This window comes from Phyllobates terribilis, unplaced genomic scaffold, assembly GCF_046119375.1.
Source record: "Phyllobates terribilis strain yellow unplaced genomic scaffold, ASM4611937v1 Scaffold_2__4_contigs__length_985480577, whole genome shotgun sequence".
Taxonomy (NCBI): domain Eukaryota; kingdom Metazoa; phylum Chordata; class Amphibia; order Anura; family Dendrobatidae; genus Phyllobates; species Phyllobates terribilis.
In genome coordinates this window covers 751,089,746-751,114,923 of record NW_027362762.1, presented here as the reverse complement: position 1 = coordinate 751,114,923, position 25,178 = coordinate 751,089,746, and the positions used below count along the sequence as shown (strand labels likewise).

The 25,178-nt window shown below is 46.4% G+C and overlaps 1 protein-coding gene across 1 annotated transcript in view; it reads right to left on the bottom strand.

The window, feature by feature from the left end:
* Nucleotides 1-25,178, bottom strand: part of OTC (ornithine transcarbamylase) — a 134,311-nt gene that overhangs the window by 9,548 nt on the left and 99,585 nt on the right. The window contains exons 4-6 of the mRNA XM_073667294.1: nucleotides 19,060-19,147; nucleotides 15,566-15,719; nucleotides 12,512-12,634 (exon numbers count right to left, since the gene is read on the bottom strand). Coding sequence (XP_073523395.1) covers nucleotides 12,512-12,634; nucleotides 15,566-15,719; nucleotides 19,060-19,147 — 365 coding nt within the window. The remainder of the gene's footprint in view (nucleotides 1-12,511; nucleotides 12,635-15,565; nucleotides 15,720-19,059; nucleotides 19,148-25,178) is intronic.

Genomic DNA, 25,178 nt, shown 5'->3' with positions numbered 1-25,178 from the left:
TTTACTGGTCATTGAATAAGTTACCGGCCACCTGCAGTCTACCTGCAACGGCTCGCCTCCTAGGCAAAGAACATGGCAGAAAGGTTTGCACTGAAAATATTTACTTCAGACGATAATAAATACAAAATGTATTCAACGAAATTCATCTAATATGTTCACCCATATCAGGCTGTCCTTAGGTAGCACTTTATAATCCATCGTCCATATAGACGAAATACAACATCTTAATGAAACTTCCTCAGTCTCCATAAGATATAATACTGTATTCACAGAGACATTGGTAGAACACAGAAATGTTTGCTACATTTTGGGAGAAAAAAGGCATTTCGCCAAAATGTAGCAAAAGTTTTTATATGCTACCCCTGTCTCTGTGAATGGTATATGTTATGGAGACTGAGAAAGTTTCATTACAATGTTGTATTTCGGCAATAAGGACGATGGATTGTAAAGTTCTACCAAAGGACAGCCTGATATGGGTAACTATATTGGATGAATTATGTTGAATACATTTTGTATACATTATCGTCTACAGAAAAATATTTTAAAGAGAACCTGTCAGCACGATTTTGTAATATAAAGTAAAGATATGGCGTTAATGGCGCTGTAATACTGATTAAATTGATACCTTTGGTGAAAAAATCTGCTTCGTTGTTCTTCTTAATCACTATTTTAACTTTTCTGCTAATTAGACTAAACTTCACATGGACTGAGTCTTTCCCTGCCTGTCTGATCCTAAGGCCCCTCTGTCTTTTCTTTACATTACAAAATGGTGCTGACTAGTGTTGAGCGAGCATGCTCGACACTGCTCGGTACTCGCCCGAGCATCACGCTACTCAGGATGTTCGGCGAGCACCGAGCATTTCCGAGTTACTCGGGCGGGAGCTCGGGTCTCCGCTCTGCATGTTTGGCGCTCTTTACAGCGCCAATGAACATGCAGGGATTGCCAGCCAGTCACTGTAATGCCGCAGCCATGTTGTTTGTGGGCATTACAGTGATTGGCTGGCCGCACAGCGTCACCTCGAGTATTTAAAACCGGGCGCCGCCATCTTGGACACAGACGCTCCGGATCAGACAGTGTAGGGACAGCGCTGGTGAGCTAGGGAGAGATTTTTGCTGCAAAATAGTTAGTGTAGGGTCTGTAAAGGCTGCCAGAACAAACAAACAAACAGTCCTTCTCAGGACTAATATCCATCCCAGATATCAGGCAGGCAGGCAGGCTGTATAGGAGACGCAGTGGGGTTATACCAGCAAACGCTGCATTACAGTCCTGTGTGCTCCTGTTTCTGAAATTTCTGGACCTAGCTGCAGGTCTCGGGGGCCAGTAAAAATCCTTTTTTTTCATCTAAATGCTCTTTTTTTTTTCCTCCTACACACTGTACAAATACCCGTCTTATTAACCTATTGGTGTCCCCCCACCCCCCAAAAAAAAAGTATGTCTCTGATTTTTCAGACACAAATATATCTGTTGAAAAGAGTCTGGTATAGGCCACAGAAACAGAAGTGTGGTTTTGCAGTTCAACGGGTAAAATCTGTGTAGTATCCAGTTTTGGGCCTTTGGTATCTAAAAAAAAACAGTTTGAGTGTGTCGCTCACTGTTCAGCCGCAAATCTATATATTTTAAAAAGTCTGGTATACACCAATAAATTAAAACTGTGGTTTTGCTGTTCCACGGTAAAAAATCTCTATTATCCTGCTTTTTGCATTTTTTGCAGTAAAAAAAACAGTAGTGTCTCCTGAGTGTTCTGACACAAAAATATATCTGTTGAAAATAGTCTGGTGTACGCCTGACAAATCCCAGTGTGGTTTTGCAGTTCAACGGGTAAAATCTGTGTTTGTATCCAGTTTTGGGCCTTTGGTATCTAAAAAAAAAACAGTTTGAGTGTGTCGCTCACTGTTCAGCCGCAAATCTATATATTTTAAAAAGTCTGGTATACACCAGTAAACAATAACTGTGGTTTTGCCATACCACGGTAAAAAAATCTCTATTATTCAGGTTTTGGTATTTTTTACGTAAGGAAAAACAGTAATAGTTTCTCCCTGATTGTTCTGATTGTTTAAAAGAGTCGGGTGTAGGCCAGAGAAATAGAACTGTGGTTTTCCTCTTCCACTGTTCTAATCTACTTTTTATTACCCTTTTTCCATTGATAGTGCGAGTGTAAGCTATTTTACTTCCTTTACAATGGGCAAGGCGCGTGGCAAGGGACTTGGAACTGGACGTTCTGGTGATGGTGCGTGCAGAGGACGGAGCCGTGGCCAAGGTGAAAATGTGCCAAAACCAACAGCCACATCTTCTCGCTCCCACTTCTTGACCCAATTACTAGGGAAGCACAGAACAACACCAGTATTGCGAACTGATCAGTGTGAACAGGTTATTAATTGGATAGCAGATAATACTTCCAGTTACCTGGGCACCACCACCTCTGGTCTGTCTTCCACACGGTCAACTCTTAGTAGCTGTGAATCTCGCATACTCCTCCTCACCCTGACGCTCCTTCCTCCCACCATGCCGAGTGTCGTCAGACAGCAATTGATCCCACACTTGGACACTCTGAAGAGCTGTTCACTGGTCCATTTCCATATTTGTGCCCCTCGCCTGCTACGCTTGAAGTGGTGGAAGAGGAGATCCCATGTAGCGATACCCAAATATTTGAACAGCCACGGCCACAGGAAGTCAACGCTGGCAATTTGTCACAAGAGATGGACGATGACGAGACACAATTGCCAGGAAGTGAGGAGGAGCATCGTGGTGCGCAAGTGGAAGTGGAGGAGGTGGTGGATGATCTAGTAACTGACCCAACGTGGCAGGAGGACATGCAGAGTGAGGCCAGCAGCACACAGGGGGAGGGAGGCAGAGTACCCCATCAGGCAGGAAGAAGCAGTGTGGTGGCCGCAGACAGAAGGCGGGCAACCGTTCCCCGTAACACCAACACGATGGACGTTGCCAGTACAAGCGGTAGGTCTTCCAGAGTCTGGAATTTTTTTAAAGACTCTGCTGATAACCCCAAAAAGTCCATTTGTACCACCTGCCATGCCAGCATCAGCAGGGGTGACAAAACTACCAGCCTGACAACCACCAGCATGATCAGGCACATGGCAGCAAAGCACCCGACTTTGTGGGGCGAACCCCAGGGTCCACGACCAGTGTCAGCAGGTGTCACCACTGCTTCTTACGCTGTTGTGCGTGCAATAGAACCCCCTGTTGTGGGTGCAAGGCAACCCCCTGTCCATACTGCATGTAAAGATGCCCCCTCCTCTCAGTCTTCACTTGTTATGGCAGTTTCTCAATAAACAGCATCAACGTCCACGTCCACGTCCCACCTCAGGGTTCAATTGTCCATATCCTTTTGAACGAAAGCGGAAATTCGCAGCTAACGCCCCACAGGCCACAGTCCTAAATTCACACATTTCACGACTGCTTGCGTTGGAAATGCTGCCTTTTAGGCTGGTGGAGATGGAATCCTTCCGCAAACTTATGGCGGTGGCAGTCCCTCGGTACTCGGTCCCCAGCCGACACTATTTTGCCCGGTGTGCCATCCCCGCACTACACAAGCACGTGTCCCAAAACATCTGCCGTGCCCTCAACAACGCAGTTACCGCGAGAGTCCACCTGACAACGGACACGTGGACAAGTGCTTGTGGCCAGGGACGGTACATCTCCCTGACGGCACACTGGGTAAACATAGTGGAATCCGGGACCCAGTCGGACCTTGGGACGGAACACATCCTCCCCACACCGAGGATTGCGGGCCCTATGTCAGTCAGAGTTGCCCCCACAGTGTACAGCTCCTGCGCATCATCCTCCTCCTCCTCCTCCTCATGTTCAGCCTCCATCTCAGATATCACATCATCAGTTACAAGCTGGAAGCACTGCAGTGCTGCCTCCGCCAAGCGGCAACAGGCTGTGCTGAAACTCATAAGCTTAGGTGATAAACCTCACACTGCTTGTGAGTTGTGGACAGCTGTGAAAGAGCAGGCAGATCTGTGGCTGAGACCGCTGAACCTACATCCAGGCATGGTCGTGTGTGACAATGGCCGTAACCTGGTGGCGGCTCTGAGGCGAGGCGAGATCACACACGTACCATGCCTGGCTCATGTGCTTAACCTCGTGGTTCAGTGGTTTCTTAAATCGTACCCTGAGTTGCCAGATCTGCTCGTGAAAGTACGTCGCCTGTCAGCTCATTTTCGCAAGTCGGCTACAGCTTCCGCCGCCCTTGCTGTGTTGCAGCAGCGTTTGCAGCTTCCGGCACACAGACTGATGTGTGATGTCCCCACATGTTGGAACTCTACCCTCCACATGTTGCAAAGGATTTGTGAGCAGAAGAGAGCAGTTGTGGAGTACCAGCTGCAACAAGGCTGTCGATATTCAGGTCAGACTCCACACATAAGACCTCATGAGTGGACCTGGATGTCTGACATATGTACCATCCTGACAAACTTTGAGGAGGCCACCAAGATGGTGAGTGGCGATGACGCCATCATTAGTGTCAGCATCCCACCTGTCTGTCTTTTGCAATGCTCTCTGGCTCCTCCTAAAGAGGAGGCATTGCAGCCAGAGTATTATGAGATGGATCAAGAAGCCGTAGTGGGCGATTACACACAGCCAAGCCTCATCTCATCCCAACGTGCATTGGGGGACAATGAGGGAGAGGAGGAGGAGGAGGAGGAGGAAGAACAGGAGCTGTTATCATGCGCTGTAGACGGTAGTACCTGTACAAGTGTCATACCGTCGGTTCAGCGTGGGTGGCCTGAAGACAGGGGGGAGAAGGAAGAGGAGGAGAAGAGCATGGTCAGTCGTCATCTTGGTGAGGACACGGAAATCTTGCCCGTTACCAGTCTAGCACGCATGGCTGACTTTATGTTACGCTGCCTTAACCGTGAACCTCGCGTTGTCAAAATGTTGGGTGACAGTCATTACTGGTTGGTGACACTTGTAGACCCCCGCTACAAGGAGAACTTTCACTCTCTTATTCCTGAGGTGGAGACATCTACAAAAATGGGCCAGTACCAGAAGGCCCTTGCTGCAGAACTGTTAAAAAAATTCCCATCTGAAAACGCTAGCGGCAGAGGTCACAGTTCGTTGACCAACCAAAGCATACAAGCGAGAGAGAGGCAACTCCAATCCAGCAGAGGCAGGGGAACACTGTCAATGTTCTGGGACAGTTTTCTCAGACCCTCCCTTCGGACAGACCCTGAGGCGCGGGGTACTCTCACAAGGAGTGGAAAGTTTCAAAAGATGGTGAGGGAGTACCTTGCCGCTCGTACCAGCGTCCTCTGTGATTCCTCTGTGCCTTTTAATTATTGGGTATCCAAGCTGGACACTTGGAATGAACTCGCTCTGTATGCCTTGGAGGTCCTGGCCTGCCTGCCGCTAGCGTGTTATCGGAGCGTGTTTTTAGTGCCGCTGGGGGAATTATAACTGATAAGCGCACTCGCCTGTCAACTGACAATGCTGACAAGCTGACCTTTATCAAAATGAACAAGGGCTGGATTGGGCCAGACTTCTCATCACCACCAAATGACAGCAGAGTAACATATAGTCAAATCCACTGTGTTATTTTGGGAGGTGTATTCCCATGCACCGCTTCACACCCACACATGGGTATATGCTTCCTCATTTCGGCTGTTTTATGTTCTCCTTATCCTCAGCCTCCACCACCACTATACCACCAGGGTGACCGTGGTCCGTATTGCCATTATTGAAAGTTCCTCCGTCCTTATTTTTGTCAGCTTTTGCTTGGAAGGCATAAGCAAAGACTGTGGGAGACCCACTCCCCAATAATGGGAATAATATTTTTAAGATGCTGTACTGTATGGCTCTTGTAAGGGGCATTAAAAGCGTCTTGTTATACCACTCTGACCTCCACGTCTCTTGTAAGGGGCATTAAAAGCGTCTTGTTATACCACTCTGACCTCCACGTCTCTTCTGAGGGGCATTAAAAGCGTCTTGTTATACCACTCTGACCTCCACGTCTCTTCTGAGAGGCATTAAAAGCGTCTTGTTATACCACTCTGACCTCCACGTCTCTTCTGAGGGGCATTAAAAGCATCTTGTTATACCACTCTGACCTCCACATCTCTTGTAAGGGGCATTAAAACCGTCTTGTTAAGCTACTGGGACCTCCACGAGTCTTCGAACGGGCACTGCATTTCCTCCTAATTTTTTGAAGCTTTTGCTTGGAAGGCATAAGCAAAGACTGTGGGAGACCCACTCCCCAATAATGGGAATAATATTTTTAAGATGCTGTACTGTATGGCTCTTGTAAGGGGTATTAAAAGTGTCTTGTTATACCACTCTGACCTCCACGTCTCTTGTAAGGGGCATTAAAAGCGTCTTGTTATACCACTCTGACCTCCACGTCTCTTCTGAGGGGCATTAAAAGCGTCTTGTTATACCACTGTGACCTCCACGTCTCTTCTGAGGGGCATTAAAAGCGTCTTGTTATACCACTCTGACCTCCACGTCTCTTCTGAGGGGCATTAAAAGCATCTTGTTATACCACTCTGACCTCCACGTCTCTTGTAAGGGACATTAAAACCGTCTTGTTAAGCTACTGGGACCTCCACGAGTCTTCGAACGGGCACTGCATTTCCTCCTAATTTTTTGAAGCTTTTGCTTGGAAGGCATAAGCAAAGACTGTGGGAGACCCACTCCCCAATAATGGGAATAATATTTTTAAGATGATGTACTGTATGGCTCTTGTAAGGGGCATTAAAAGCGTCTTGTTATACCACTCTGACCTCCACGTCTCTTGTAAGGGGCATTAAGAGCGTCTTGTTATACCACTCTGACCTCCACGTCTCTTCTGAGGGGCATTAAAAGCATCTTGTTATACCACTCTGACCTCCACGTCTCTTCTGAGGGGCATTAAAAGCGTCTTGTTACACCACTCTGACCTCCACGTCTCTTGTAAGGGGCATTAAAAGCGTCTTGTTATTCCAATCTGACCTCCACGTCTCTTCTGAGGGGCATTAGAAGCGTATTGTTATACCACTCTGTCCTCCACGTCTCTTCTGAGGGGCATTAAAAGCGTCTTGTTATACCACTCTGACCTCCACGTCTCTTGTAAGGGGCATTAAAACCGTCTTGTTAAGCTACTGGGACCTCCACGAGTCTTCGAACGGGCACTGCATTTCCTCCTAATTTTTTGAAGCTTTTGCTTGGAAGGCATAAGCAAAGACTGTGGGAGACCCACTCCCCAATAATGGGAATAATATTTTTAAAATGCTGTACTGTATGGCTCTTGTAAGGGACATTAAAAGCGTCTTGTTATACCACTCTGACCTCCACGTCTCTTGTAAGGGGCATTAAAAGCGTCTTGTTATACCACTCTGACCTCCACGTCTCTTCTGAGGGGCATTAAAAGCGTCTTGTTATACCACTCTGACCTCCACGTCTCTTCTCAGGGGCATTAAAAGCGTCTTGTTATACCACTCTGACCTCCATGTCTCTTGTAAGGGGCATTAAAAGCGTCTTGTTATACCACTCTGACCTCCACGTCTCTTCTGAGGGGCATTAAAAGCGTCTTGTTATACCACTCTGACCTCCGCGTCTCTTGTAAGGGGCATTAAAACCGTCTTGTTAAGCTACTGGGACCTCCACGAGTCTTCGAACGGGCACTGCATTTCCTCCTAATTTTTTTAAGCTTTTGCTTGGAAGGCATAAGCAAATACTATGGGAGACCCACTCCCCAATAATGGGACTTATGCTTGTAATATGCTGTACTGCATGGCTCTTGTAAGGGGCATTGCAAGTTGGTCCGTCCTAATTTTTGGAAGCTTTTGCTTGGAAGGCATAAGCAAATACTATGGGAGACCCACTCCCCAATAATGGAACTTATGTTTGTAATATGCTGTACTGCATGGCTCTTGTAAGGGGCATTGCAAGTTGGTCCGTCCTAACTTTTGGAAGCTTTTGCTTGGAAGGCATAAGCAAATACTATGGGAGACCCACTCCCCAATAATGGGACTTATGTTTTTAATATGCTGTACTGCATGGCTCTTGTAAGGGGCATTGCAAGTTGGTCCGTCCTAATTTTTGGAAGCTTTTGCTTGGAAGGCATAAGCAAATACTATGGGAGACCCACTCCCCAATAATGGGACTTATGTTTGTAATATGCTGTACTGCATGGCTCTTGTAAGGGGCATTGCAAGTTGGTCCGTCCTAATTTTTGGAAGCTTTTGCTTGGAAGGTATAAGCAAATACTATGGGAGACCCACTCCCCAATAATGGGACTTATGTTTTTAATATGCTGTACTGCATGGCTCTTATAAGGGGCATTGCAAGTTCCTCATAATTTTTGGAAAGCCTTCCATTCACTGCTTAGGCTAACAGTGTACAGGCGGCCCAGTTAGTATAAATGGAAAAAACGGTTTAGTTAAGGCCCTCTGACCTCCATGTCATTTCCAACGGGCATTGGAGTGCCTCAAAATTTTTGGTAGGCATTGCACTCACTGTATGCCCTATAACTGTGTAGCCGACCCGCTTCTTTTGTTACAGAAACATATCCTACAAGACATATGTGGTTGACTGGCCTGATATTGATGCGAATGGTCCCTGTTCCTCCTGCTCTTTCTCCTTTGCCACTACCTCATCCATCATTTATCACCTGAAGCTTTGTTTTAACGGGAGTCATAGAACTGGGATAGTAGCAGGAAAACATCCAGCAGGCCTAGCCGCTACTACATACATGTGCTTGTGTGGCACCCCAGGGGTCTGGTTGCCACAGTGGTAGAAATACCATGTCTGAGAGCGAGCTTGGGTTTTCCTGGTCAGGAGCACATTTGCATGCAATGCCTCCTGCCCCAGTCTAGGGAGGGGAGGAACCTGCCCTTTATAAACTGGATCTGGGGCGGGGTTTGCCAGTCAGAGCAGAGAAGAGTCTAGTTCCAGAGAAGGGACAGAGCAGCAGCAAGGAGCTCTGTAGGAGCCAGGAGCTGAAGACCAGGGACTGGAGCAGAGCTCGTCCTGGCAGAAAGACGCAGAGAACCGGACAACAGAGTCCGAGGCTGTGGGGATATCTACATCCAGCAGCAGAAACCACCTGGCAGGGGATTTCAGGTCCTCTGGCCATAGAAAACCCAGAGGCTCAGTCACACGCAAGGGACCAGCACCGCCATCGAGGAGCGGAAGGAACCAAAGGCCCCAAGTCACCAGCCATACGGGTGAGCACCACACGGTACACTCAGGGACGTGGGCTACTACACGACTACAGCAGGGTAGCCAGGAAGAGTGCAGTCAGACGGTAAGGCCTACACCTCCACCTGGCCAGGGGGACTCTTGTTCGCTCACAGACTGACCAGGCCTCTAATGTTAGCCAGTACTCCCGGCAGGGCCTTCTTTATTGCCAACAGTAAAGACCCTGAATTGCACTGCACGGACTCTGAGTCATTTCTGCTGCGCCCATGCACCACAACCCTCACCATCTACACACGCTGCTCTGAGGCTATACTCCTCCCGTGGGGAGTTATACTACCCTCTGCTGCGCACCCAACATCAGCCTCAGCGGTCTGCCCCGCAGCGGCGGTTCTCAGTGACCGCAATCCACGGCGAAGTCGGACATTTAAACAGTCAAAACCAAAGAAACAGATCCGCCACTGGTTTGACCACCCTGAGCCACGGGACCGGGTCGCCGCCACGGAAACTACAACCCCCAGAATTACACAGAGATCCGGCTCCGGGTATTCCCCTACACACACGGCCCAGGGGGCGCGTCACTTGCATTCCAAGAAAACAAAGCAGATGCTAACTTGTATCATCATCATCATGGTCCTCACCTTGGCACTCTCAACTCCCCTGATGGAGAAGCCAGGGCCCACCAGAGGAGTCTGGTTCTCTGGTGGTCTCGTCCAATGCTGCCCTAAAGCAGGCCGGGCTAAGAAAAGTGTGTGGGGGGAACTTGACAGGAGAAATAGGGGTGGCTGGGGACCGTTTATGGACACCCGGCTGCCCCCAGGCGGCTGGGGACAGTGTGTGGACACCAGGCCGCGGGGCGGCTGGGGACCGAGTATGGACACCTGGACGCCCCCTGGCGGCTGGGGACCGAGTGTGGACACCCGGCCGCCGGGCGGCTGGGGACTGAGTATGGATTCCAGGCCGCCAACGCAGCCATGACGTGGTGGCCAGATTCCGCCTCCACATGCCTAAAAGGCCCAATTTCAAGTGCAAGCAAGCAGTATGGTATTGCAGCCTGGGGGTGGGTGGGTGGCAGGCTGCATACTTGCGCTTGCATTGCAAGGAATAGGGGAGGTACAATTGAACAGCGCCCTGGGACAAGAACTTGCACGGGGATAGTTGCAAGTCTGCAGCTTCTCATGCGTCAAGGATGACTTCTGATGGGCACACTTTTAGGCAGTGACCTGGGTGTCAGAGATGCTTCCAGGGGTCTTCCCCATGCTGTTCCCATGTCTTTTCAGCACTGTATGCATGTGTCACACAGCACAAGGCCAGATAAGGTTGTAAAATGTTAAAATGACATTGCCCGGTGAATGCATTTGTCACGGTTGAAAGCAATACAAAAGTGCAAAGACGCATAAAAAATGCTACTTGTTAACATAGCTCAAGGTGTGGAGGAGTATTTTTTTGGGGGGGTTATTTATTTTAACTTATACACAAGACTCTTTACCCTGGAAAGGAAGTTCCTTAACATATTTCACAGGAAAGCAGTTTCAGTTTCGTTTTTGAACGTTTTATTGTGAGCCCTTAAAAGTGGCTTAATACCTCTGACCACGTTGTTGACAGCAGTGACCTGGGCATCAGAAATGCTTCCTGGGACGATCACTATGCTGTCCCCGTGTCATTAAAGCACTGTCACTATCGTTTTGGGCACATGTTAGGCTTTTAAAAGACTGCCGGGGGTGCCGCGCCAAAAATGCTCGGGTCTCCCATAGACTAATATTGGGCTCGTTGCTCGGGTCGAGCACCCGAGTATCACGGCGAGCTCGGCCCGAGCTTCGAGCACCCGAGCATTTTAGTGCTCGATCAACACTAGTGCTGACAGGTTCTCTATAAGTGCAAACCTCTCTGGGATGTGCATTTTTGCAAAATATTTGATTACGAGTCCTGGAATACTTAATTTATGCACAATACTTTTTCTCAGTCATTATTTTCTTTTTAATTAAGACTATATGAATACCGCTATAAAAGGAGTGCAGCGGTTACAAACTCTTTCTAATAGAACTTGTACGCACTACTTTAAAGCTGGCCAAATCATTGAAATCGGCCAGTTTCAGTGCTCCTGCTCTTCTCCAATGTTGCAGAAGAAAAGCTGCTGCTTCTTGCAACAACAGAGAGAATACAGTTTGGGTCAGCGGTGAAACGATACAACCTGTCTAAATGGTGGATCAATAAGGAGCGCACCGTCCCCAGCAAGTTGGAAGTCGGGACGCTGGGGAGCGGTGCTCTCCTGAGCAGTAACATGAGGCAACCCATTTTCTAACTAAAATAAAGCTTTTTAATCCGATATTAACAAGCCCCATATGACCCTTTAAAAGTATTCCTGCAGCTCTCTTGTCACCTTCCCACCCACTATAAACCATAAACTATTGAACCGAACTGGCAGCATTGTACAATCTATCTAAAAAATGGTGTACTGGGAACTCCAAATGGAATCAATTAACCTACAGAGAGCACGGAGTACATTCCCACTCAAACAACAAAAAAATGTTGGTAATTAAAAACACATATTTATTCAATCATTTAAAATATACATGCAAAAAGGACAAAAGTACATATATAAAAATAGTAAGTCATTCGGGGTGAAAGTCACAAAACAGAGCCGCAAAAGTACTCAATCCTTGTTCCCACAGTATAATGGTATATATAAAGTAGATAAAGTAGTATCAAACAAATAAATAGAGAATAATACAGTGTACAGAATTTAGCAATGAATGTCACACAATCACCCATAGAGAGATACCTATAGGTAGTGAGTTACCTGGTAAAACCCCCCTCCATCCAGGATCTAAAGTGTTAAAAGTGCAGTCATATTTAGATCAGAGGGGGCTTACCCATATGAGCAACAGGGATTAGCGTGCGACTCTGAAAGCCCCCACTATAAACCATGTATGTTACTGACATTGTATTTGACAAAAATGCTAGCCTAACAACATATTTAGAGAGATTAATTGATATCTTAAAAAAAACATAAATGTAAGACAAAAACAGTGAAAATTGCCTAACGCTTAACAAAATTTTAGAGCAGCCTACTAGACCCGTTTTCTTTTCCTTATGGCTGGTGTACTACATGTCAAAACTTTGTGCAAAAGTTCTACATCTGGTGTTAATAAATTTGGTACATTTTATGATTCCTCTTAGTCACTCGCCTTTTTCAAAAACTTTCAAAACTGTCATAGAAGGTGCAAAAATTGTCTATAACATAATAGAATTGGCGTTGGGCAGATAAATCTTCTCTACTATGCAGTTAATAAATCTGTCATTTTCTATTATTATTGGACAGCACTACCAAAGACATACTGTATTTTGACTTTCCAACGAAGATATTATGACACTCACCTTTGGTGTTGCAATGTGAAGATTCATTCCAAATTTTGCAGCGCTCAGCATGAATGAATGTAGGACATTATTACCGTCACCAATCCAGGAAATTGTTAGCCCTTTGAGGCAGCCATAATGTTCCTGTGTAAGAGATCATTAGTGGGATTATTTCTATCTATAGAACATGATTGCTACAGTGTTTGAATCTTTTCTGGGAGAATCGAGATTTCAGGGGCACAAACCCACCCCTTTTATAGGTCACATCCCTTCCCACGCCCATCATGTGTGAACCTAACTCCTAAAGAATTTATCCTAAAGGAAATCCCATGCCTTGTGACAGTGAGTGGGCCACCTATGCATGTTTTTTTTGTTTAAATCTCTGTTTAAATGGCTGATGAAGGGGAAAGGTAAAACTGTATGGCAGCCATGCAGATGAACGGCCATCCATGTAATGCAAGGATAGTTTGAGTCTGCTAGAATGGGGGCCCTCATATAAAGTGGCTCTCTGTTTTGCTCACAATATCAAATGAACAGAGGGTCCCCTTTATAATGCTAAAATACCATAATGGGGCACACAGACTGGGTTGTTAGACAACCCCTTTAAATAGAACCGGTCAGTACAATTTTGAAATGTAAAGTAAAGAAATGGCCATAATGATGCAGTAATACAGATTAAATTGATACCTTTGGTGAAGAAATCTGCCTTGTGGTTCTTCTATAATCACCATTTGAAGTTTTCTGCTAATTAGATTTCGGTGCACAGGTGCCGGACTGTGCAATGGGTCTTCTCCTCCCTGTCTGTGATTCCCGCTCTCTCCGCCTGCCTCTGGTCTTTGAATGACCTGCCTCTTCTGTTTGATATCTCAACAGTGATCTGTCATTCAAAGATCAAATGCAGACAGACGGGTTGGGGAATCACAGACAGGGAGGAGAAGACCCAGTGCACAGTCCGGCCCCTGTGCACTGAAATCTAATCAGCAGAAAACTTCAAATGGTGATTAAAGAAGAACCACAGAGCGGATTTCTTCACCAAAGGTATCGATTTAATCTTTATTACAGCACCACTACAGCCATGTATTTACTTTTCATGACAAAATTGTGCTGACAGGTTCCATTTCAGCAATCAGGAACAAATAGGTGGTTCTGGGAAAGGTTAGATTTTATGTTGAATGTATATTGCAGTAGAAATGTAGCCTTTCAGAAAGAAAAAATAAAAACAGACAAATTTACTAGAACTTATTTTTTCCCCAAACGCTTATAAAAAAACTTGTTTTACATTCACTGTAAAGTCAGAATGCTTTTCTCAATGGTGATTCAATATATTTAAGGAGGGGTGATGGAACAAATCAATTTTCCTTTGATGATCTACGCTTAGTTTAGTAGCAGTGTGTGGGTGGTCTTGAAGCCACTTCACTGTACTTATGTTACAGTCATCTGAATTTCTGAACACAGAAAATGGACAAATAATTATTATCCCAGTCCCTTCCTTTATCTTTACTTCTGTGTCCTCTGGAAGGCTGCTTCAAGACTGTTTCAGGATCATGCAGAAAATGCTGCAGGCTAACAAACTATGAGAGTAACTGTATTTCTCTAAAAAAAAAATTCTAAGATTAAATTTCCTTTAACACAGGTCATATAAGAGGGGTGAGTTGAAGAATTGCCAACATAATGAAGACATAGATTCTCCCATATATTTTAATGCTAAATTTAATCAAAGAAGGCTTTAAAAATCTGCTATCACATCTGCTACCGCTGATTCAATAAAGAGGTTGTCCACCTTTTGGGGCAATTTGTTTTTAATTAAATGCTTGTATTTTGAGGTCTGATCCCTTTGACACCCCACAACCTTGAGATTGGGTCTTTAGAGGTGTGCATGCACAGCCTCCATTCCAGTTATTGTCTATGGGAGGGCGGAGTGCAGAGATCATCTCTTCCCACAGACAATGAATGGAGTAGAGGCCACATATAAACACCTATGCTCCATTCAGGATGGAACTGGAGAGCATTGTTCATGAGATTCTAGTAAAGCCCTGATCTAGGAATCACAGGGGATCCCAGTGGTCGAACCCCTAGCAATCAGGAAGTTAACTTGTTTTTTTGGGAATAATCCTTTAATGATATATATTAAAGGGAGCCTGTCAGCTGATACATGGTACTCAAGTCATGGGCAGCATTTATCAGCCACTGGCTGTCGGATTAACGCTGAGCCGTTTCAGAGAGAAACATGCTTTTCATAGCCACCAGGGACTGAGGCGCACTGTGCACTAGTCATACAGGCGGGTCCCCGGCGGCTACTCCACGCCGCCTAGTGACTGGCAAGCCTCCGCCTGCATGCGCATATAGACAGAGACTTGCCAGTCAGTGTCAGCGGGCAGGAAAAAGCCACCGGGGACCCGTCTGTACGACTTGTGCACAGTGCGGGTCGGTCCCTGGTGGCTATTAAAAGCATGTTTTTCTCTGAATTGCCGTAGCGTTTCAGAGACATGCATGACTGGGATACTAGAGCCAGTGGCTGATACATGCTGTCCACGGTTTGGGTACTGCGTATCACCTGTTGGGTTCCCTTTAAAAGCAACTGTGCATGTGCAAAAATCTCTTCATTGAAATAAGGGTTTGGATCTTCTTCAGTCGGGGTGATTGACTGAAACCGAGACACAAAAATGCTCCATAATAGATCTTTGTATTTAGAGAATCATTAATCCGCACCATAAAATAACAGCGTGTGTACAGAACAAATCTGTCTAATATAATGTATGACTTCCAGCAATTTCTACAAATGATATGCAGTTCAGATGAACAATGTTTTTCTTCCTGAGACCCGATCTTCTATAGGACAAAACGTGCTGGGATTGATGTGCTTGCAGTGGTTATTAGTCACAGTATGGAATTGCTTAGCAACGGAGAGAACGGCAACACAACTCCCACCGAGCCGAGCCTGATTTCTATGCCGTTCACGCTGATAGGACTAATGCTTCGGAGGAATTCCCAGGATTGTACGCCTCATACCTGACTGACAAGTTTGAATGATTCATTTGTTAAAAGCGAACGTACAACACAGTCATTGCAACCCACCTGAATAGTGAGATAGTCGGCTAGGATTTGGATGGGATGGTAGTCGTCGGACAACCCGTTCACTATTGGAATTGAAGCTTCTTTAGCCAAAAGTTCCAGATCGGACTGGTGATAAACCCGAGCTAGAACAGCATCTGTCATGCCGGATAAAACCCTAATGCCAGAAAAATGTATTACTTATGAATCATATGTAATTAAATCAAGAAGCACTCAATTATTTTACTGGGTCTCTCATCTTTAAAGTGAATCTTCACATCATCTTGCCGCCTTATGTCAGAGCTTTGCTTTTCTGATACAGAGCCCAAATCCACTGCATCCTCATAGAGTTTAAAAACATTTTCATTTTTTTTTGTATAGTTGTGATACAAGCGGTAATGTTATAAAATAAATTAAGCCCCAGCCTATCGAACACCTTCACTCCGGTGGTCCCCTCATCTCCTGTGGTGATGACATGTTGGCCAGTGATGTCCTGCAGCAATCATAAGAATAATGGACAGGACTTCACCACTGCAAGAAGAGGGGTACTCCTGGAGCGGTGGGAATTTAAGGGATGAGTTATAGGCATTTCTTAATTTTATTACATTCCCTACTCTATCACAATTTTTGAAAAATCCTGTAACACCCCTTAAATGATAAAATTCTGTCTATCTGCAGTCAAAGCAGTGAAGAATTTAGGAGCTTTATAAACAGGGTCCGATTCATGTAACAGTATTTGCCTGAAGTTTGGAGTAAAATTTGTTTTTGAGCAAATATTTAGCAACTTTTGGCGGCCAGCTCAGTCAACTTTCTTTCTTGAAAAGTGGCCGAAGTTAAGCCTTTAGGGGTCGTGGCCAATAAATTCATCCTAATTTACACCAGTTCATGAATAAGGTACATTTGTTGTGGGGGCACATGACAGGTGAAAGATGTGCCAAATTCATTGAAAGTAGAGCTGGAAGGGCAATAAGCTCAATAGAGTCTTATCCAGATTAAAATTAATAGAATATGGGCAATGGTGCTCATCTGGTCGGGCTGTGATCACAACCGCTAAAAGAGCTTAGGCTGCTACAGACTCACGGATATGAGAATATTAAGGATTGGAGTGAAAATGGGTTAAATCTGTGCTGCCGGCTATAGAGTGATGAGCGATCGCTGTGGTTTGTCCTGATTAAGAAGTGTGACACTTCGAAACGCTTTGACCAATAAACGGCATTTCTGGATTCCTAACTCCTCATCACTCTTCTGCCAGATTTAACCCATTTCCACTCCAATCCTTGAATTAAATTGAAAAGCACATGCCTGTACAAAATGTCAGTCTTGATGAATTAAGGCTATAGTGTTTTCTTATAGGTTCAATCTATTAGATGTTACAAGCTCCTAACCTTCAATAGTAGAAACAGATTTTAAGATTTGGGTAATAAATAAAGGCAGCGCTGACACCCACAAAGATACATTATGGAATTAATTAGCAGAGGATTTTGGTCCTTAATAGATTATAGAAACAAAGGCCTCGATTCACCAAGACCAGCGATTTTCACATCGGTCTTCATGAGGAGAAATGCTGGAGTCAGAAGCTTGTGATTCATTAAGACCAGCATTTTCATGTGGTAAGGTGCTGGACTCAGACGCTTATGACACTCATGCCTCCTAATAGATCAAGGGTGTTTGACAAGTGCTGTGTGACTCTGTGTGTGTGTTTTGCCACAAATCTTACTCTAGTCTAGAACTGGAGTAAGATTTGTGTTTTAAGCACTCCGGATATCTCTAACTCTGTTGCATTAAAGGGAACCTGTCAGTTGATTCTTGATGCCCAAGCCACGGACAGGATGAATGAGAGCCTATCTGCACAATTGCAGCTAGACATGTTTTTATCTGAAATGCTTGAGTATTTTAGAAAAAATAAACTTTAAAGATCTGGCTGGGGACCATAGTCAGAGATGAGACTAGTCCGACACAGTTTAAAGATCCAATATAAAGCAAAAAGCCGCTTGGCATGATCACAATGCCAGGAATACAGTAATAAATAGGACACACAATATAGCGGAAATGGATCTTGTGGTGCTCTACTTAACATAGACAATTGCAAAAGAACTTCAAGTAGGAAGATAAAGTGGCACTCACCATCCGTAAAACAAAATTTGTAATATCCATTAAAAAATCTATCCTATTAAATCCATTATGCACATTTAATAAACAAATTGTGTTTCATGAATGGTGAATACCACTTTATCTTACTATTTGGAGTTTTACTTTAAAGATGCAGTCGGGGACTATAGAAATAGATGAGACAAGTCCAGTGCCACCCTCAGCCGACTTTTCTCCAGATGACTGACAAGTATCTCCCTATGTATTCACCGGGAGTGGCACCAGGCTAATCTCATCCATTTCTATTGTCCCTAGGTGGATCTCAAACTATTTTTTCTCTGAAACTCTGGAGCGTTTCAGGAAAAAAAACATGGCTACAATTGTGCAGTCAGGCTCTGATTCATCCTGACCGTGGTTTGGGCAGCATGAATCAACTAACAGGTTCCCTTTAAACACATAAAGGAGAATTCTGAGCTGGAGAACATCTTTTATGTATATAATACTTAAGAGGTGACAACCTTTAAACCCAATTCAAACTGACCATTGAATCTGATTCTGTTCAAACCAAGCACAGGTGCTCAGTGCACTCCTGGAGTCACCAAACAGTTCAGTGCACTTTCCCACCTACCTGTTTTCTATCTCTGCCCTTCGTTGGCTTCTGTTAAGCCAGAGCTGTCAATCAAGAAAGAGGTGGTGGAAGGCAATGCAAAACAAGTATATGGGTAGGTACACTGAATTGCTCGGCCACATCAATGGTGCACTGAGTGCTTGTGCTTGGTGTGAACTGTCATTTTGTGTAAACAGACTCTTTACGACAAGGTTCAGACAGGCATATTTTACAGTCTGTATACAGACCACAATGCTTGGATTGATTGCAAGTCTGAAATTACAGCCTTGTAGACACATATTGGATCGGAAGATCAGTAATCAGACCAGGAATTGTGGTCCATATACAGACCTTGAAATACGCACATCTGAATCTGGCCTAAGTCAGTGTATGAGACTTAAAGAAGCTATCCACTACTTTTTCATTGATTCCCTATCTGTAGGGCAGGGCATCAATGAAAAAGTAGTGGACAACTTCTTTAATTCTAACAGCTAGATCACTCCAAATTCACTTATACTTATTGAAATACAGACCTGATTGATTGCGCTGTTATTTGCTCTAATAACCCTACATGTTTGTTGTCACTACAATACCGCGTATAAGTAATCACGGCTTTATCTATGCTACATAGACTAATTAAGCATTAAATCATGTATAGTAACTGGATATTCCTGGTGGTAGTTATTTTATTATTCTGGCATTTTTTTAATTGGGCTCACAAGCTCTATAGATAAAACTCTGTACGTAGGTTGGATTAATACAAAAGTGCATTTCTCTCATATAAACAGATAAATCTGTAGGGAATAGACAACATGAAAGAGACCTTGCTGTGTCCTTCAGGCTTTCATTGACTCCCAAATGAATATCCTGTGTGGTGAGAAAACAAGGATGTCCTCCAAGTAAAGCAAATCCTATAAGTATATTACAGAAATGTAAGATTATTTCAAAGACTGGAAAATGTCAAAAAGTGTCACAGACAAACATTAGTTATGCACCTCCGAGGCCTGCCATCTGAAAAGTGCTACAGATCTGAGGACAGGAAAGTGCAGAATTGCTTCTATCCAGAGATGAATATACATAAGTTTCTGCACTGACACATGTTGGATAGACCTATGGGCAAAGTCCCCATATAAAAACACATGAATGATATTTTGTTCATTGCACATTAAGGGGTATTCAGATTATGAAGTCGTAAGGGGCACACTGACACATAGCTGCACCCAAAAACATAAGTGAAACAATACCCTGAAGTGTGCAGGGTGCCTTCTGCTTGTTAAAGGGAACCTGTCACCAGCTTTTCCCAATATAAAGTATGGCCAGCACTTTTAAGGCTTCCTTTACAGCATTCTAGTATGCTGCATGTATGTCCCCAATTCCCTATGCAAGTCAGAAAAAAGACCTTTTAATGTACTCAGAGGTGGCGCAGTCTGGTCCGATGGTGTCTCTGGTCTTGATCCGGCGCCTTCTCTCTTTCTTCTGTCACCGTCCCCCTTCTCTACTGTATACTGGAAAAACCTGGTAACAGGTTCCCTAGGTGGCCTTATACCTTTGGATGGTGCATTTCTCTGGATGCATTGCTTGCAAAATACCAAGATACTCTAGTCTTTAACCACTTCACGCCTCAGACAATTTTTGTGTTAACGTTTTCGTTTTATCTCCCCTAAATTCCTAGAGCAATTACGTTTTTATTATTCAATCAAAATAGCTATATGATGACTTGTTTTTTTGCGGTATAAGTTGCAGTTTTGAATGACACCATTTATTTTACCAGACAATTTACTGGTAAACGAAAAAAAATTCAAGTGTGGTGAAATGGCGAAAAAGTGCAATTCCGCCATTGTTTTGGGGGTTATGTTTTACGGCGTGCAATATGATTCTCCAGGTCAGTATGATTTCCATGATACCAAACTTGCATCATTAATTCTTGTAGCTAGCTCCAGTCACAGCTGTCAGCGACAGGTGCTAGTTGTATAACACAGCTGGCACCTGCCCACTTTGGAGAGGGCTCGGCTCCAGAGCCTGCTCCATACATCTGCACTTGGCATCTGATATACATGTATATCCCATGTCGGGAATGGGTGAAAATTAAATGTTTATACTGTAGAATTCAGGTAGATGTGAATACAGATAAGGCTATGATCATACATTCAGTATTTGGTCAGTATTTGTAAGCTAAAACCAGGTGAGGAACAATCAGAGAAAAAGTATAATAGAAACACGTCACCACTTCTGTATTTATCACCCACTCCTGGTTTTGGCTTACAAATACTGATGTGAAAAACTGACCAAATACTGAACGTGTGAACGCAGCCTTATACCAATAGTAAGAGAAATAAGCAGCTCACTCCCCAAACACATATCTTCAATATGGGTGCAGGCAGTAAAGTATCCTGGTCCAGAGACACTTCAGATCTCATACAATATATAAGGAAAACCACATCTCTCCAGCTTCATCCAAGGTGTTTTATGAAGCACAGGTAAATGCTGGACATAGACCGTTGAGTTGAAACATGGTAGAATTGATACATGTCTGGTGAGTAGGACACCTTGGATGACGCTGGAGGGCTGCGGTTTTCTTTTTTACAGATGATAGCAGGCTAATTCTAGGTGCATATATATTCTGTTTGGGGGAGAGGTAACAGCTTGATGGTTGTAATTGGTGGTACAATACTCACAGGGGTTTTCTGGTTTCAGAAAAGTTGTGTTCCCATTAGCAGTTTGTTGTAAAATGATAAGCAGTGCTTTACTCACTTTCCCCAGGTCTAGAACCGAGTCTTCACCACTGCCCCAGTCTTTCGTCTGCAGCGCTCACATCACAGTGACAGTGCTGCAGCCAATCACTGAGCTCAGGGGCTTGTGCTATCTACATATGAACTATAACGATAAAGACAGCACAAGCCACTGAGCTTAGTAATTGGCTGCAGTGGTGTCAATGTGACATCAGAGCTGCAGACAAATAACAGACAATGGCAACGGCAGAGACTCAGAACAGGACCTGGGGAAGGTGAGTAAAGAACAATATTTTTATTTATAACAAACTGCGCCTAGGGACACAATTTTTCTGAAACTGGGAAACCTCTTGCACAGCTGCAATTCTGCTTTACAACACAGTATGTTTGGTCCGTACAATCTTCTTCTTACTATATCTCTGCAAAATGGGTTTAGCACGGTCCTACTGTCAGTATCTCTTCACTGCAACCCCATAGACCTGGCCAACACTTGTCTCTTAGTCCCACCTCACTGACTTGGTATCTCGTTACCAGCCTACAGTTTCCAGTTGCTTCTCTCGTGCTATTTTGTTGTCTCTCACACACTACAGCCTGCATTGGGACTCTGCATGAGAAACCCCTATATTCCCACTAAACGTCTCACCTTTTCTACAACTCTCAGCATTTTAAAGGGAAGCTGACAATCCCTCCAAATCACTAACATGCATTTATTGCTACCATCAGGGGTGGATTAAGAGTAGCAAGGGCCCCGGGCAGTTTAGAAGGCGCCCCCCCCCCCCACCACACACACACACACACACACACACACACACACACACACACACACACACACACACACACACCTGATGTATCACGTGACATGTCACATGATCCCCTGTGATAGATCATGTGATAGTTCACGTGAAATTAATTTGGCACAATATTAATTGTAATACTTTTTTTTAGGCTGTGTGCCCACTATGCGTTTTTTAAGCGTTTCTGCAGCGGCAATTCCACTGCAGAAACGCTTAAAAACGCTTGGTAGAAGGTCTGCCATGTTCCCCAATGATAATCCGCAAGTGCTGTGCACATGCTGCGGAAATTTCCGCTGCGGATTATCATTGCGGAAAAATCCGCAGCATTACCAATTATTTTCCGGAAGCGCGGCGCTTTCCCCGCCATTGACTTGCATTGGAACACATGGAATCCGCATCACTGCATCTGTACATGCAGAATCCATGCGTTTCAATGTGCGGATGGTACCCGGGTTTGGAGAAGAGGAGACTCTCCTCCGGACCCGGGTACCATAGAACCTGTAAAAAAAGAATAAAATAAAAAATAAATATTATACTTACTTTCTGATGGCCCCCCCGTGTCTTTATCCGATGCGTCCTGGTTTTCCGGCAGCTCACGATGGTCTGAAAAGGACCTGCCATGACGTCATTTAGTCATGTGACGGGTCACGCGACCGCTGACGTCGGCAGGCCATCAGAAGGTAATTATATATTTATTTTTTACCATTCTTTTACAGTCACACTATATAAATCCATGCCGGTTGCATGGATTTATATAGTGTGACCAAGTTGTCAAGCACTTTCCAAGTGATGCTAAAATCGCTTGGAAAGCGCTTGATAACCCGCATTCAGAAATGCATGTTAAGAACGCTTCACATCCGCTTGTCCCTGGCAGGAAAAACGTATGTACAATCCGCATGTCCAATCCACATGCGTTTTTTCTGCCATGGAGATGCAGAAACGCTCAAAAAAAATCCGGAGCATTTCTGCATCGTGGGCACATAGCCTTACATTAATTGTATGACTCAATATTGAGCACACGTAGCCATCTATACACAGCAGGAAGCCGCACGTAGCCATCTATACACAGCGGGAGGCCGCACGTAGCCATCTATGCACAGCAGGAGGCCGCACGTAGCCATCTATACACAGCAGGAGGCCGCACGTAGCCATCTATGCACAGCAGGAGGCCGCACGTAGCCATCTATACACAGCAGGAGGCCGCACGTAGCCATCTATACACAGCAGGAGGCCGCACAGCGCCATCTATACACAGCAGGAGGCCGCACGGTGCCATCTATACACAGCAGGAGGCCGCACGGCGCCACCTATACACAGCGGGAGGCCGCACGGCGCCACCTATACACAGCGGGAGGCCACACGGCGCCATCTACACACAGCAGGAGGCCGCACGACGCCACCTATACACAGCGGGAGGCCGCACTGCGCCATCTATACACAGCGGGAGGCCGCACAGCGCCATTTATACACAGCAGGGGGCCGCACAGTGCCATCTATACACAGCAGGGGGCCGCACGATGCCATATATACACAGCAGGGGGCCGCTCGATGCCATCTATACACAGCGGGAGGCCGCATGGCGTCCCCCCCAGAGACAGCAGGAGGCCACACGGCGCCATCTATACACAGCAGGGGGCCGCACAGTGCCATCTATACACAGCGGGAGGCCGCACGGCGCCATCTATACACAGCGGGAGGCCGCAAGGCGCCATCTATACACAGCAGGGGGCCGTACTATGCCATCTATACACAGAGGGAGGCCGCACGGCGCCATCTATACACAACGGGAGGCCGCACGGCGCCCCCCCAGAGACAGCAGGAGGCTGCACAGCGCCATCTATACACAGCGGGAGGCCACAAGCCGCCATCTATACACAGCAGGGGGCCGCACGGCGCCATCTATACACAGCGGGAGGCTTCACGGCGCCATCTATACACAGCGGGAGGCCGCACGGCGCCGTCTATACACAGCGGGAGGCCGCATGGCGCCATCTATACACAGCGGGAGGCCGCACGGCGCCATCTATACACAGCAGGAGGCCGCACGGCGCCACCTATACACAGCGGTAGGCCACACGGCGCCATCTACACACAGCGGGAGGCCGCACGGCGCCGTCTATACACAGCGGGAGGCCGCATGGCGCCATCTATACACAGCGGGAGGCCGCATGGCGCCATCTATACACAGCAGGAGGCCGCACGGCGCCACCTATACACAGCGGGAGGCCACACGGCGCCATCTACACACAGCAGGAGGCCGCACGACGCCACCTATACACAGCGGGAGGCCGCACTGCGCCATCTATACACAGCGGGAGGCCGCACAGCGCCATTTATACACAGCAGGGGGCCGCACAGTGCCATCTATACACAGCAGGGGGCCGCTCGATGCCATCTATACACAGCGGGAGGCCGCATGGCATCCCACCCAGAGACAGCAGGAGGCCACACGGCGCCATCTATACACAGCAGGGGGCCGCACAGTGCCATCTATACACAGCGGGAGGCCGCACGGCGCCATCTATACACAGCGGGAGGCCGCACGGCGCCATCTATACACAGCAGGGGGCCGCACTATGCCATCTATACACAGCGGGAGGCCGCACGGCGCCATCTATACACAGCGGGAGGCCGCACGGCGCCCCCCCCAGAGACAGCAGGAGGCTGTACAGCGCCATCTATACACAGCGGGAGGCCACAAGCCGCCATCTATACACAGCAGGGGGCCGCACGGCGCCATCTATACACAGCGGGAGGCTTCACGGCGCCATCTATACACAGCGGGAGGCCGCACGGCGCCGTCTATACACAGCGGGAGGCCGCATGGCGCCATCTATACACAGCGGGAGGCCGCACGGCGCCCCCCCCAGAGACAGCAGGAGGCCGCACGGCGCCATCTATACTCAGCAGGAGGCCGCACGCAGTTACGCACGCACACAAACATATACAGACATATGCATACACGCATAAACACATTTGAAACACAAAAATACATATAAACAGACATCACACAATGATATCTGCCTGCCTGCACACACACACACACACACACATACATACATACATACATACATACACACACACACACACTCACCATCTCCCGGCTCTGCTCCAGTCCTCGTGGCTCCTGCTCCTCTCCGGTGGTAAGTAGCAGTGCAGGTCGGGCGCGCACTACGTGACGTCACAGCTAGGAGACACGGCCGCGCACAGGGCCGTGTCTCCTAGAAGTGACGCGGCCGGGCCAGCACAGGGAAGTTAACTGCTGCAGTTCTGGCCCGGCCGAAGAAGAAGCCGTGCGCCGCTGCTGGGGGAGCGGTCCGGGCCCCCCCCCCCACTGCCACTGTCTGCCGGTATGTGCCGCAGCGCCGCACATATAATGAGGACAATCTGGCCATAGACGCCCCGGGCCCCCTGGAGGT